The 12,995-nt window shown below is 45.7% G+C and overlaps 1 gene segment (V, D, J or C); it reads left to right on the top strand.

Annotated features, from left to right (window-relative positions):
- Positions 1–1,760: 1,760 nt before the first annotated feature.
- LOC140479443 (Ig kappa chain V region Mem5-like) lies at positions 1,761–9,328 on the top strand. The segment is given in 4 exon segments: positions 1,761–1,833; positions 2,020–2,317; positions 2,897–2,928; positions 8,451–9,328. Coding segments are annotated over 4 exon segments (708 nt in total).
- Positions 9,329–12,995: the final 3,667 nt, after the last annotated feature.

The raw sequence follows: 12,995 nt of genomic DNA, 5'->3' as shown, positions 1-12,995 counted from the left end.
GCAGAGCAATCAACCCTGGTCTGATGAAGAGTGCTAGAGGCATGCCTGAAGTAGCACTGAATACTTAGAAATGAGATCGCAATCTGGTGATGTTAGGATTACTTGCATGCCAAACAATGGAAGCAGCAAGTGGTAGACAGCGCTAAGTGATCCCACCACGAAAAGATCAGATCGGTTACATTATGGGAAGGTTGTGATTGTCCTCAAGAGGGTACAGAGAAGATCTACCAGGATGCTGCCTGGCCTGGAGGCTCTCAGCAATGAGGAAAGATTAGAAAGGCTGGGGTAGTTTTCATTGGAACTGTGAAGGTTGAGTGGGTACTTGGTAGAGGGGTGTAGGTTATGGGGGCAGAGATAGAGTGGGGAGGAAAGCATATTTTCCATGAATAACGGGGTTAATCACCAGGTGCAAAGATTGAAGGCAACATAAGCATAGAAACAGAGAAACCCAGAGCAGGAGTAGGGCATTGAGCCCTTTGAGATGTGTCTATCATTACATATGATCATGGCTGATCCTCTCTCAATGCCATATTTCTGCTTTCTCCCATCCTCCTTGATCTGTCAAAATGTAAATATATTACCTCTCTATTTTTCTTAAATATATTCATCATCTTGTCCTCCACAGCCTTCAGTGTTAGAGGATTCCACAGGTTGACCACCGTCTGAGTGAAGAAATGTTTCCTCATCTCAGTCCGAAATGCTCTACCCTCTATCTCTCTCTGAGCCTGTGTCCCCTGGTTCCAAACTCCCCAACCAGGGGAAACCTCCTCCCTGCCCAGCCCTGTTATAATTTTATATGTTTCAATCAGATCCCCTCTCATCCTTCTGAACTCGAGTGAGTCCAGGCCCAGTCGAGTCAGAGGCTGAGAGGAGAGTTGAGGAGAAATGTTTTCATCCAGAGGATGTAGGAGACTGCAAGGCACTGCCTGTAAGGCTGGTTGAATCACGAACTCTTGGAACATTGGAGCAGTGTTTCGATATTCACTTGTGTTGCTATAGGTTCCAGGGCTATCAACCAAGAGCTGGAGAATGGGATTACTGTCATCAGATCTTTGTTGACCAGCACAGACACAATAGGCCAAATGGCCTCAATCAGTGTTGTTCAGGTCAATGATTGTCTGAGACAGAGACAGAGAGAGAGAGAGAGAGAGGGGAGGGGGCGCATGTTGTGAGTTTGAGTTAGTGAGAGAGGGAGGCATTTATCTGCTATCTCAGGACTCAGTGTTGCAGTACGATAGAGATCAGATCAAGAGTGACAGAGATGGAGAGAGGGAGGCAGACAAAGAGAGACTGAGACAGTGAGAAACTGGAAACTCAGAGTACAGGGAAAAAAGGAGTGACCAAACAGATCAAGAAAAGCGGGAAGATAGGAAAAGATGCTAAGAAAGAGAGAGAGAGAAAGAGGGGGGGGGGGGGGGGCAGACAGATAGTGACCAGCCAACATTAAGGGAGAAGGAGAGAGAGAGTGTGGTATAAAGACGTGGAGAAAAAGAGACAATGTAACTGGGAGAGGACAGAGAGGGAAATGGAGAAAGAAAATGAAGCAATGAGTCAGTGTAAGACTGGCATAGATATAAATGGAAAGAGAGAGAGTGAGTGCAAGATGTGAAATGGAAAAGAGAGGGAAGAGGAAGTGTGAGGGGCTGACGTGGCTCTCTCTGCCTGATGTTATTTACATACTGAGGAACACCCAGTCAGACTCTCACAGGCTGCAGCTTTATAAAGCAGAGCCCAGTGAAGGGAGAGTTTATCAGGAACCAGACACAGGGACAGGAGCACACACCATGATTTCACACATCCAGCTGATCTGGCCTCTGGCATTCTGTGTCGCAGGTACAAATCTCTCTCCTTCCACCTTGAATCTTTCGCTGCTCTCCATTTCACTCCAATTCCACTGACTTTTGATCGAAGGGAAAATGCTGAAACCAGAGGAATGCTCAGTGCCTCCAACAATCTGTCATTTGACAGGCTCTTTCTGTGACAGTTCTGACTTTACTGTGTTTCTCTCCAACCCCTCAGGTATCAGTGGGGACATCACCATGAGCCAGTCTCCCTTGGTGCTGTCAGTGGGACTGGGCCAGACCACAACAATCACCTGTACAGCCAGTCAAGGCATTAACAATAACATTGCATGGTACCAGCAGCGAGAAGGTCAGAAACCCTCTCTCCTGATCTATGAAGCAAAAGATCGATTCACAGGAGTCTCCAATCGATTCACCGGCAGTGGATCAGGGACCAGATTCACCCTGACAATCAGCAATGTTCAGAATGAGGATGTCGCTGACTATTACTGTATGCAGTATCAGAGCTACCCTCTACACAGCGATACAGAGCCGTACAAAAACTTCAAACCGCACAGCACCACCTCCTGTACTGACACATCCCACAGTTATATATAATATATAATAATGGACACACAATCCCACCTCCTCTACTGATATGTCCCACAGTTACGTGTAAATAAAACTGAACAAATTACCTCATGCCGGGTTTGTCACTGCGCATTACTCACTCCAGTCCCTGTGGTGTCCACCGCTCACTGAAGGCCTCAAGCTTCCCTCTTATACTCCATCGCTACATGTGAAGAACAGCTGCAAGATTTAACATTGAAAAATAAAGTTCACAAACCTCCCGAGCTCAGCTGGACACAACCCAGAGAGACAGAGAGAGATAGAAGAAACAGCCTGAGAGAGACAGATTGAGAGAAAGACATGACTAAGTGAGGGAGAGTGGCAGAGAAATGGCAAGAATGAGTGAAAGATACAGAGAGACAGGGAGAGGGTGAGAGTGAGAGAGACAGACAGACAGTAAGAGACAGAGAGGCTTAGAGTGACAGAGGGAAACAGACAGCTGAGGTTTTTGTACAGCCTCTGCACTGGGAGCTCTCACTGTGGCTTACGTTCGGGAAAGGAACCAAGCTCAGACTGAGTAAGTAAACCTCAATCCTCTGTTATTAACCCTGTTAATACTGAAATACACTTTCTAAAATACAGTTGCTGAATTGTTGAAGGTGTTCGTGGGGAGCTGCAGTGAATGAAATGGTTGATTGAGGAGCACTGTGTCTAAAAGTGTGTCCAGCTGTATTTCTTTGTCCCTTTAAGCAGCAAGATATAAGACAGTCAGTTTTACTCACCGTGTGGAGGAGCTCTGTCCATTTGCAGCCTGTGGTCCCATTCCTGCAGCATGGAGTGAAATCAGTGAGTAACCTCCTGCCAGTCTCAGTGTGACAGACACGGGCAGAGTTTGATGTGAGCTCTGGCTCCCTGTCCCAGTCTCTGATCTCACTGACCTCAGCAGCAGCAGCAGCAGCAGCACAGTGAGAGACCGAGCTCCCACCTCCCCCAGCTTTAATTCTGCTCAATCACACAATCACAGAACTGTTACAGTGCACACGGAGACCATTCCGCCCACCCCATCTAGACCGGCTCTCTGAATGAGTAATTCACTGAGTATCATTCTCCTGCCTTCTCCCTGTCACCCTACACATTGTTCCTTTTCAAATAACAGTTTCATTCCCTTCGGAATGTTCCATTTGAAGCTGCCTCCACCACACTCTCAGACAGTGCATTCCACACCTTAACCACTCACTAGCTGAAGAGGATTTCACCATCTCACTTTCGCTTCTTTACCCAATTACTCTCAGTCTATGGCCTCCCCCTCTCAATCCTTTCCTGAGTGGGAACATTTTCTCCCAATTTACTCTGTCCAGACCCCTCTGGATTTTGAATTTCTCGATCAAATCTCCTGTCAGCCTTCTCTTTGTAAAATATCCACATCCTTCCTAAATTATTCACCTTATCTATGTCCGTCATCCCATTTGCCTGGGTTAGGCCCATATCCCTCTAAACCTTTCCTAACCATGTACCTGTCCAATGGACTTTTAATTGTTGCAATTGTACTCACCTCGACCACTTCCTCTGGCAACACATTCCATATATTCACCACTGCATGTGTGAAAAAGCTGCCCCTCCATTCCCTTCTAAATCTTTCCTCTGTCTCCTTAAACATATGCCCTTCAGTTTTGGACTCCCTTACTCTAGGGAACAGACCTTGGCTATACACCCGATCTATGCTCCTTATGATTTTATAAACTTCAAAATGGTCACCCCTCTGCCTCCTACACTCCAGGGAAAATAGTGCAAGCAATAATCAGCCTTCCTCATAACTCAAATCTTCCACTCTCAGAAACAGGCTTGTAATTTGTTTAAAGCCTTTCCAATTGAATAACATCCTTCCTAGAGTAGGGCGACCAGACTTGTATGTAGTACTCCAAGTATGGCTTTACCAATGTCTTGTAAAGCCATAATATGATATCTGAACTCCTGTCCTTAGTGCTCTCACTGATGAAGGCATGTGCCAAATACTTACTTTCCCACTCTATCTCTACACATGGTGCCACTTTCAAGGAATTGTATACCTGCATCCCTAGGTCTCTGTCTTCGATAACACTCCACAGAGCCCAATCATTAACTGTGTCCATCCTGCCCTGGTTTGTCTTTAAAAAATGCAATCTCTCGCATTTATCTGAATTAAACTCCACCAGCCATTCCTCAGCCCACTGGCCCGGTTAATCGAGATCACATCGTACCCTTCACTGTTCACTGTGCCACCAATCTTGATTTCATTGGCAAACTTACTAACCATGTACAATGATTAGAACCAGGTGGATATTATTGACTATGAGATCCTTGATTGGGGTAGTTAACCTGGTTCAATCAGGGATCTCTGGCTGACTGATATAAACAGGGGATTCAGGGAGTCTCCTGAGTTCAGGGATGGACTCCAAGCTGGCTGGCTGCAGCCAGTGTATTCTGTAAATAAAGGGGACTTGGTGACAGGATACCAGCCTCTTTGAAGTTGTTTCACCATACCTCCAGGATTCTCATCCAAATGGCTGATGTATATGATGAATAATGGTGAAGCCAGAACTGATCCTGGCAGCATACCGCTGGTCACATGCTTCCAGTTAGAGCAATACTTTCTACCAACACACTCTAGCCCTACTGTAAAGCCAACTTTGCATCAAACTGGTTAGCTGTAGACATCCCTCGATTCAATGTGATCTAACCTTATTATCCAGTCAACCATATCAGACCTTCTTCCCTAAATGTCCTCTCACTGACACTTGATCTACTTGGGCCTCCTCATTTCCAAGATTCAGGTCTAGCAGAGCCGCCTTTCTCATTGGACTGGAAACAGACGACTGGAGAAAATTCACCTGAACACACTCTCACAACTCTGGCCCCTCTCTGCCCTTCACAATGCTACTAACCCAGTTGAACTTTGTTTAATTAAATGTCTCCATTGTAATGACTCTATAATGTTTGCAACTCGTCGTAAATTTCTTGCAGATTTGTCTCTTGAATACTCGGTGAGTTACAGACTGCACTGAACAATCTGATTGCACCTTTTTTGTTCCTTATCTTGAGCCAAATCGATACTGTCCTTTACCCTTCTGGGCATCCTCTTTCTCCAGCTCTGCACTGATCTCCTTAACTACTCCCACCAGTCCCCATCCTTTTCCCCCTTTTCTCTCTTTCCTGAACACCTGGTATCCAGGAATATTGAAGTCACAGTCCTGTCCTTCTTTTAGTCCGGTCTCTGTTTGAGCCACAACATCAGGTTTCCACTTGGCACTCTTTGTATGTAACTCCCTAGTCTGATTCCCTATACTTGCTGGAGGCTCATATATGCAGTCACCCAGAATTAGAATTTATTACTCGTTCTCTCACTCTGCCTGCTCAGTTACTATTCCTTACTCTGGTGTTATCTATAGGCCTTGACACTGGCACCAGGGAGACAAAACACCATCCTGGATTCTGTAGGCCTTGGTGTTCCTCTGTAATATTATCTTCTGGTTCCCACAGGCCTGCAAAGTTAGTTTAAACTCTCTCCAAAAGCACCAGCAAATCACCTACAAAAACCTCAGTCCCAATTCTGTTCAAGCCCTCCAGTCTGTCCCATACCTCTTCTGGAGCCAACTCCAACTCCATAGAATTTAAAGCCTTCCCTCCTGGACCCTCTTTCTGGCTCCACATTCACCTGTGTTATCCTCTGGTTCCTATTCTCACTTGCATGGGCCACTGGGAGTAATCCAGAGATTTCTACTTGCGTGCTCCTGCGGCTAATTCCCTGCTGAACTCCCTAAATTCTGACTGCAGGACCACGCCCTTTTTCTCCATCCATCACTGGGACTGATGTGGACCACGACTGCTGCCTGTTCCCCCTCTCCCCTCAGGGTTCTCTGCAGCTGCTCAGTGACATCCTTGACACTGGCACCAGGGAGACAAAACACCATCCTGGATTCCCAACTGCAGCTGCAGAAACAGCTAGCGATTGCCCTCACTCTCGAATCTCCTCTCACTATCACTCTTCCAGTCTTCCTTGTGCTCCCCTGTACAGCTGAGCCCCCTGTGGTGCCATGGACTTGGCTCTGGCTGCACTCCCCAGATGAACCATCATTCTCATCAGGATTCTGAACTGAATCCTGGTTGGAGAATGGTAAACACTCAGGGGATTTCTGTACGAGCTGCCTGGTCCTTTTGGACTGTCTGCTGCTCCCCCATTCCCTCTCTCCCTGCATACTCTGAAGCTGCAGAGTGACCACATCTCGAAATGTGCTCTCCACGGAGCTCTCAGCCTCACGGACTCTCCGCACTGACACCAGCTGCTGCTCAAGCTCCGAAACCCGGAGCTCCAACTGCTGTCACTGACCACACTTCCTGTACTCATGGTATTTCAGGAGTGACTCTGGGAGTGCTCAACATTGACTCTGGACCCCATGAAGTCTTATAGCATCAGGTCAAGCATGGGCAAGGAAAACCAGTCTGTCTCACATCAGTGGTAGGGATACGATTGGAGGAAGTTTTGAAGACAGAACGAATCTTCATTTCAGGGATAGTCAGTGTGGCTTTGTCAGAGGGACACCAGAGCCAACAAATCTGGTGGAATTTTGTCGAGGTCACTGGGTGTGTAGATGAGGGTGGTGAAGTTGATATAGTATGCTTGTATTTCAGCAAAGCCTTTAACAAGGTCCCACATCGGAGACTGATAAAGAAGGTAAAAGCAAATGGGATTCAGGGTAACTTGGCAAGTTGGATCCAAGCTCAGCTTTGGGACGGGTGACAGAGAGTGATGGGAAAAGGCTGTTCATGTGACTGGGTCCAGTATGGAGCCGCATACCACAGGGATAAGTGCTGGGACCCGCACTGATTATAATATATACAAGCATTTTCAATGAGAATACAGGAGGGGATGATACTGAGTTTGTGGACAACATGAAGATTGGCTGGATGGTTGAAAGTGAGGAAGATGGTCTTAGGATTCAGGATTGATCAGATGGGCAGATCAGAGGCAGCTGGAATTTAAATTTGATAAATGTGAGACCTCGCACTTTGGAGGCATTAACAAGACAATGGAGTACTCAATGAATGGCAAGATACTGGGAATCTCAGTGTGAAAACATAATCTTGGATTGGTTGTCCACTTATACCTGAAAGTGCCAGGGCAGGTTAATAGAGCAGTTATGAAGGCATATAGGATAGTTGTCTTTGTAATTTCAGGTATAGATTATAAGAGCAGGAACGATATGTTCGAGTGATGCAGAACTTTTGTTAGGCCTCAGCTGGAGGACTGTGTGCAGTTACAGTAACCACACTGTAGGAAGGATGTGATGAGGCTGGAAGGGGTTGCAGAGGAGATTGACCAGGAAGTTGCCTGGGATGGAGCATCTGAGATAATGTGGTGAGAGGCTGGATACAGTCGTATTGTTTACTTTGGAGCAGAGAAGGTTGAGGGGGAGGATCTGACAGAGAGGTGCAAGGTATGGGGGAAGTTTACAGGTTAGGAAGATCATAACTGTTCCCCTCAGACAGAGGGGCAATAACAGGATGGCACACATTCAATGTGCAAGGTTTAGAGGGGATGTGAAGAAATGTTTCTTCCCCCGGAGGGTGGGGGTCTTGGATACATTGCCTTGGGAGTGTAGTTGAGGCAGCAAACCTCACAAACTTGAGCAGTACTTGGATAAGCACCCAAATTGTCATAATATTCAATGTTATGGGCTCAGTTCTGGAAAGTGGGTGGAGAGTAGATTTCCAGTATCTTAGTTGTAAAGACTTGATGGAGTGAATGGCATCTTCTGTACTGTATGATTGTATGGAACCACCTGCTTGTTAAAACATACTGCCCTCTCTTCGCTGATACATCAACCTCTCCTCCATGTTGAACACTTGGAGGAAGCACTGAGGGTGTTGATGGCACAAAATGTACTCTGAGTGGGGGATTTTAATGCCCAACATCAAAGACAAAGTTTAATAAATGTCCATTCTTTTGTCAGCTTTGTAAGTATTGTCTGCAAATGTTCAAATGAATTGTTTTGCCAATTAACGTTCTGAGAGTTGAAATCCCTTCAAATGGCAGGGATTAAAATTGTTTGTCTTGTCTTTCAGGCCGTGAGAACTCTCAGCCCAAGCTGACCCTGCTGCCCCCCTCCCCAGAGCAGGTCAATACCAAGGGCACTGCCACCCTGGTGTGCCTTGCCAATCACTTCTATCCCGATGAGCTGGAGGTGCAGTGGAAGAAGGATGGTGCAGTCATTTCGGACGGGGTTCAGACCAGCAACTACCTGCGAGCTTCTGACAGCACCTACAGTGTCAGCAGCCTGCTGACCCTCTCTGGGTCTGACTGGGAGTCCAACGCTCGCTTCTCCTGTGCCCTCACCCACGTGACCCTCCCCTCTCCCCTCAGCAAGAGCATCAGGAGATCAGAATGTGTGTAGAGTGTTGGAGACAGTCCACAGAGGAGACACAACTTTAAATAGAACAGGGCTGAGCTGGCAGAACAAAGGTCATTGTCAGCACTGAATTTCAACTCTCTTCCTTCTTGGGACAGCTCAGGGACACTTCTGAGGTTAACGAGTTAAGACAGATCATTGGGACAGTGCAAAGGGGAGAGCTTTACTCTGTATCTAACCCCATTCTGTCCCTAAACTGGTGAAATTTGATGACAACGATGTTAACCTGTGATGCCAAGAAAATCCTCTCAAAGGTGCTGAAGACTGTCAGCTGTACAAAACAATGTGAACCTCCAAAGTCTCTGCTTCAGTCAACCAGATCTCGTTCCTGCTCAGCCGCCAGTTCCAATTTACGGTTTTGTCACTGTTCAAAAGGACAGGCTTCTCATGTTATTGAGAAAATCTCCACAAATGTTTTCCTCAAGCTCCAATGTGGCTGTGAATTTGAGCAGCTTCCTCTGTCTGGGCTGTTAATTGCAGTCTGTTTTCTGTCAATGTCAATCTGGAAAAGGGAATAAAGGTGAAGAAGATTCAGTCTCTGTCTCGTGTCTGATTTGAAAATGGTCAGAGCTGAAGCCTTAAGGAAAGGGTGTGTGAAGTGAAAAGTTGCACCATCAAGGCATGGAACATAAGGGGGGCAAATAGGTGGGGTCCACTGAAACAGGAGGGCACTGCTACAATTGTGGCCAGAAGGGGCTCTTACAGCAGAAATGCAGGGCCCCAAGGAAACCTTCCCCAATAAATGGGGAAAAGATGGAAGGTATGTTCAATTTCCAAAAGGCAGGGGACCGATGCTGAGAGGAAGCTGAACTCAGATTGTAGACAGGGAAGGTGCATACCCAGAATGGAGATGGCATCTCTCTCCTTCAACGATCCCCCCTTGGTGCTCTAAAGGGATTGTACCCACCTCAAATACATGTGCCCAATGGTGTATGATGAATGGGGAAAATCCTGTGCCCACGTGTGCGCAGGTGGAGAACGGGGAATGTATCTTGTAAACACTCTGATTCATCTATCGAAAAAGCACTGGGATCAGCTCTCTCCAGTAGACGACCAATTGGAGAGGTTCAGGTGGGTACATCGACGATGGAAAAGCTAGCAAAACCCAAGAGTGTAAGGGTGGGCTCCCTGGGCACTTAATGGGAAAGCATCTGAACATAATACAAAGAGATCACTAATGGAGTGTTTGGAGCAGACTCGCTCTTTGTTGATGGACTGGCAATGGGTCTTTAAACAGTTGGTCATTTCAAACATGTTCTGCTCCATATTGGGGCAGGAAGGGCTGATGACCGGGACATATTCACCTTCCTGTTTAAAAATCAACAATATTGATGGGTCTGTCTACCCCAAGGGTTCCCAACCTTCCAGCAGAGCATGGCACAAGGGCTACAAGAGTTCAGTTCAGCTCCCCCAAACACTTTGGCCCGTGTACGGCTGACTTGCTGCTGTTATCCAGAACTGAGGAGGAGGCCTTGTCCCTTCGGGATGACAGAACTCCCAGAAGCTGCTCAGAGGGATCCAAATATTAATGTGTTCCCTGGAACAGCAGGTGAAAAGCTGTTCCATTGCTCAGGCTCCTTGATGCCACACACCATCAAAGAGCCATGATGTCAAGTGCTGTCACTCTGACCTCACCTCACTCGTATGGTCAGGGAGAGCTCAGTCCACTGACACACATTTATCTGAATGAATTCCACTTGTTACTGATCAGCCCATATATATCCTTTCGTATCTTCTACTGCTTCAAGTAACCTCAGTCAGGGCAGGTCAATAAATGGAAAGCATTAAAACTTTAATACAAAACCTGAAGACAATTTCTGGTTTAATAAAGGAATGGATACGTTTCATTTTTAAATGAAATTAGCAGTTCTTTATTGAATTAAAGTGATTCAGGGTAAATACATCTGTAGGGAATGTATAAAACTACAGCAACTCCCACTCAGGGTGTTTGGATTGGAGGCTGAGTTAAAATAATTGGTAACACATCAGGGAGGTGCGGAGATACCTGGAGACTTTGTTCCAGAAGGTTATAAGCCTCAGGACTGGGCAGTCCAATTCCATGGTGTAGTAAGGGGCAGGAGGGTATGACTATTAGGGGGGGCAGATAAGGGTTTGGAGAATACTGTAGGACAGGGAAACCCTCACTCTTCTCAACACGAGTGAGATCAAGGTCAGCCTTTCCAATCTTTCTTCATCACACAGCCCACACATTCCAGGGATCAATAAAATAAGCCTCCTCTGAACCACCTCCAATGCATTTATATTCTTCCTTCAATAAGGAGACCAAAACTGTGCACAGTTTTTGAGATGCAATTTCACCAGTATCCAGGAATAACTGAAACAACACACCCACACTTTTGTTTTAACTCCTCAGTTAGTCTCATGGCAATAATACACAACATTTTGTTTCTTCTAATCAAACAACTTCACATTTTCCTAAATTATACACCATCTGCTGATTTCTGTCTCCTCATAGAACATATCTCTCTTGGTCTGGCCCCTGTCCTGTCATCTTCACAACCTACTTTCTTCTCCATCTTTGTGTCATCGGTGAATGTAATCCCCATGCCTTCAATCCCCACTATGAGAGAGAATGGAAACAGTTGAGGGCCCAACATTGAACACTTGGGGCACACTCGTCATATGCGGCCAATCTGAAAACGGCTTCTTTCTGGACACTCTGGTTTCTGCTCATCTCTCAGTTTTCTAATGGATATTTCCCTCAGGGTACACTGTTTCGAAAGTTCAACAACTGTATCAGAACTGTAATGGAAGTCTGGGCAGTGAATATTTTGAAGTAGAGATAACAGATTTTTGTCACTCAGAAGGGTCGAAGCTGATACATACTCAATGGGAATGTGGAATTGGAAACACAAACAGATCAGCCATATTGAATGATGGAGATTTAAATCCAATTGGATTTTGTGTCCTGGACATATTTTAAATTAATTGTTTAAATTCGAATCTGGTTAACTTCAAAAACAGCCCAACCCAAACTAATGTTAATAATCTCACCGCCATTTGTTATATACTTTCAATTCTCAGTATTCTATGTGACAGCCAGTCACAGACTCATGTGAGCACCCTGCTCCCCTAAAGGGTCCGTACACACTTTCGACATCATAACACCTCTCCTCTTAAAAAAAACCATCAAATTGAAAAGATGGCTTTTTTTATGCTCTCTAAATCTTAACTCTCCATTATGAACTACACATGTCAGTAATATAGTTACATATTTCTTACTGATTTTGCATGTATATGTATCAGTTCTTTCTTATCTGTATCCTAATTCAGCTTCTAATTTGTAAGTTTAAACCAATTGAATGTTCTGTTCTCTGTACTCACTCGTACCATGTCTGTTTAAAAAAAATTATTTGACTCTTCATGCTTCCTCCTTCATGTTTTAACCCTGCACTCTCAGTGTTGCTGGGAAATTTGAGAAACACAATTATTCACTTGCTCATTCACTCCCTTGTCAGCCTCTCTTTATCTCCCAAAACTCCACTCAACACCAATCTGCTGGGTCAGGAGCAAGGCTTTCAGTTCAATGTATAAAGGAACCTTTTCCAGCACCAAACTGGTGAGTGTCAGCTGGAGAACAATGTTCCATTGTTCATGTCTGCTTCAAAAACCAAAGTGTTCAGCCATTCCATGCAGCTTCACTCACTCCTGAAGGGATCAGGCAGAGAGGAAGAGTTTGTGGAGCTAGCGTTGACTTGCTGAGTTTTCAAACCCATTACAATGTCATTGTCTGCCCCCAACACCCAGCAGATTTTCCCATCACAAGAGGCTCCATGGCCTTGAGGACTGCGAGAGTGAGCCCTGTCCATTCAGCTCGATCATCAAGCTCCAGCCTTCCTGATGTGGTGGCAGCCAGGAGAACTCTGCTCAAGGGAGATTCCACACACACTCCCTCCCTCCCTCTTGGAAAACATGATTTCATGTTCCCGCTTTCTCTCCCAACTGATCCTAATTTGAGTGTTTCTGAAAAGAAGAGACATTTTGTCTTTCTGATCATACTGGAGCCTTCAAGCTGCAGTAATTAGCTGGAAACAAGCTGACTTGTCGAAAATGTTCCCGGCGTTGGACAGATCTCTGCTGCTGAATTTTATTCTCAGGAGACAGATCTGTATAACGTGTCTTGTTATTTTTACTTTGTTCGAGTTCATGTGTCAGATGCTGCTTCCTTGATCTCGTACTG

The sequence above is a fragment of the Chiloscyllium punctatum genome, chromosome 7 (assembly GCF_047496795.1).
Source record: "Chiloscyllium punctatum isolate Juve2018m chromosome 7, sChiPun1.3, whole genome shotgun sequence".
Lineage (NCBI taxonomy): Eukaryota > Metazoa > Chordata > Chondrichthyes > Orectolobiformes > Hemiscylliidae > Chiloscyllium > Chiloscyllium punctatum.
Note: the sequence above shows the minus strand (reverse complement) of the source record. Positions and strands in the feature narration are given on the sequence as shown.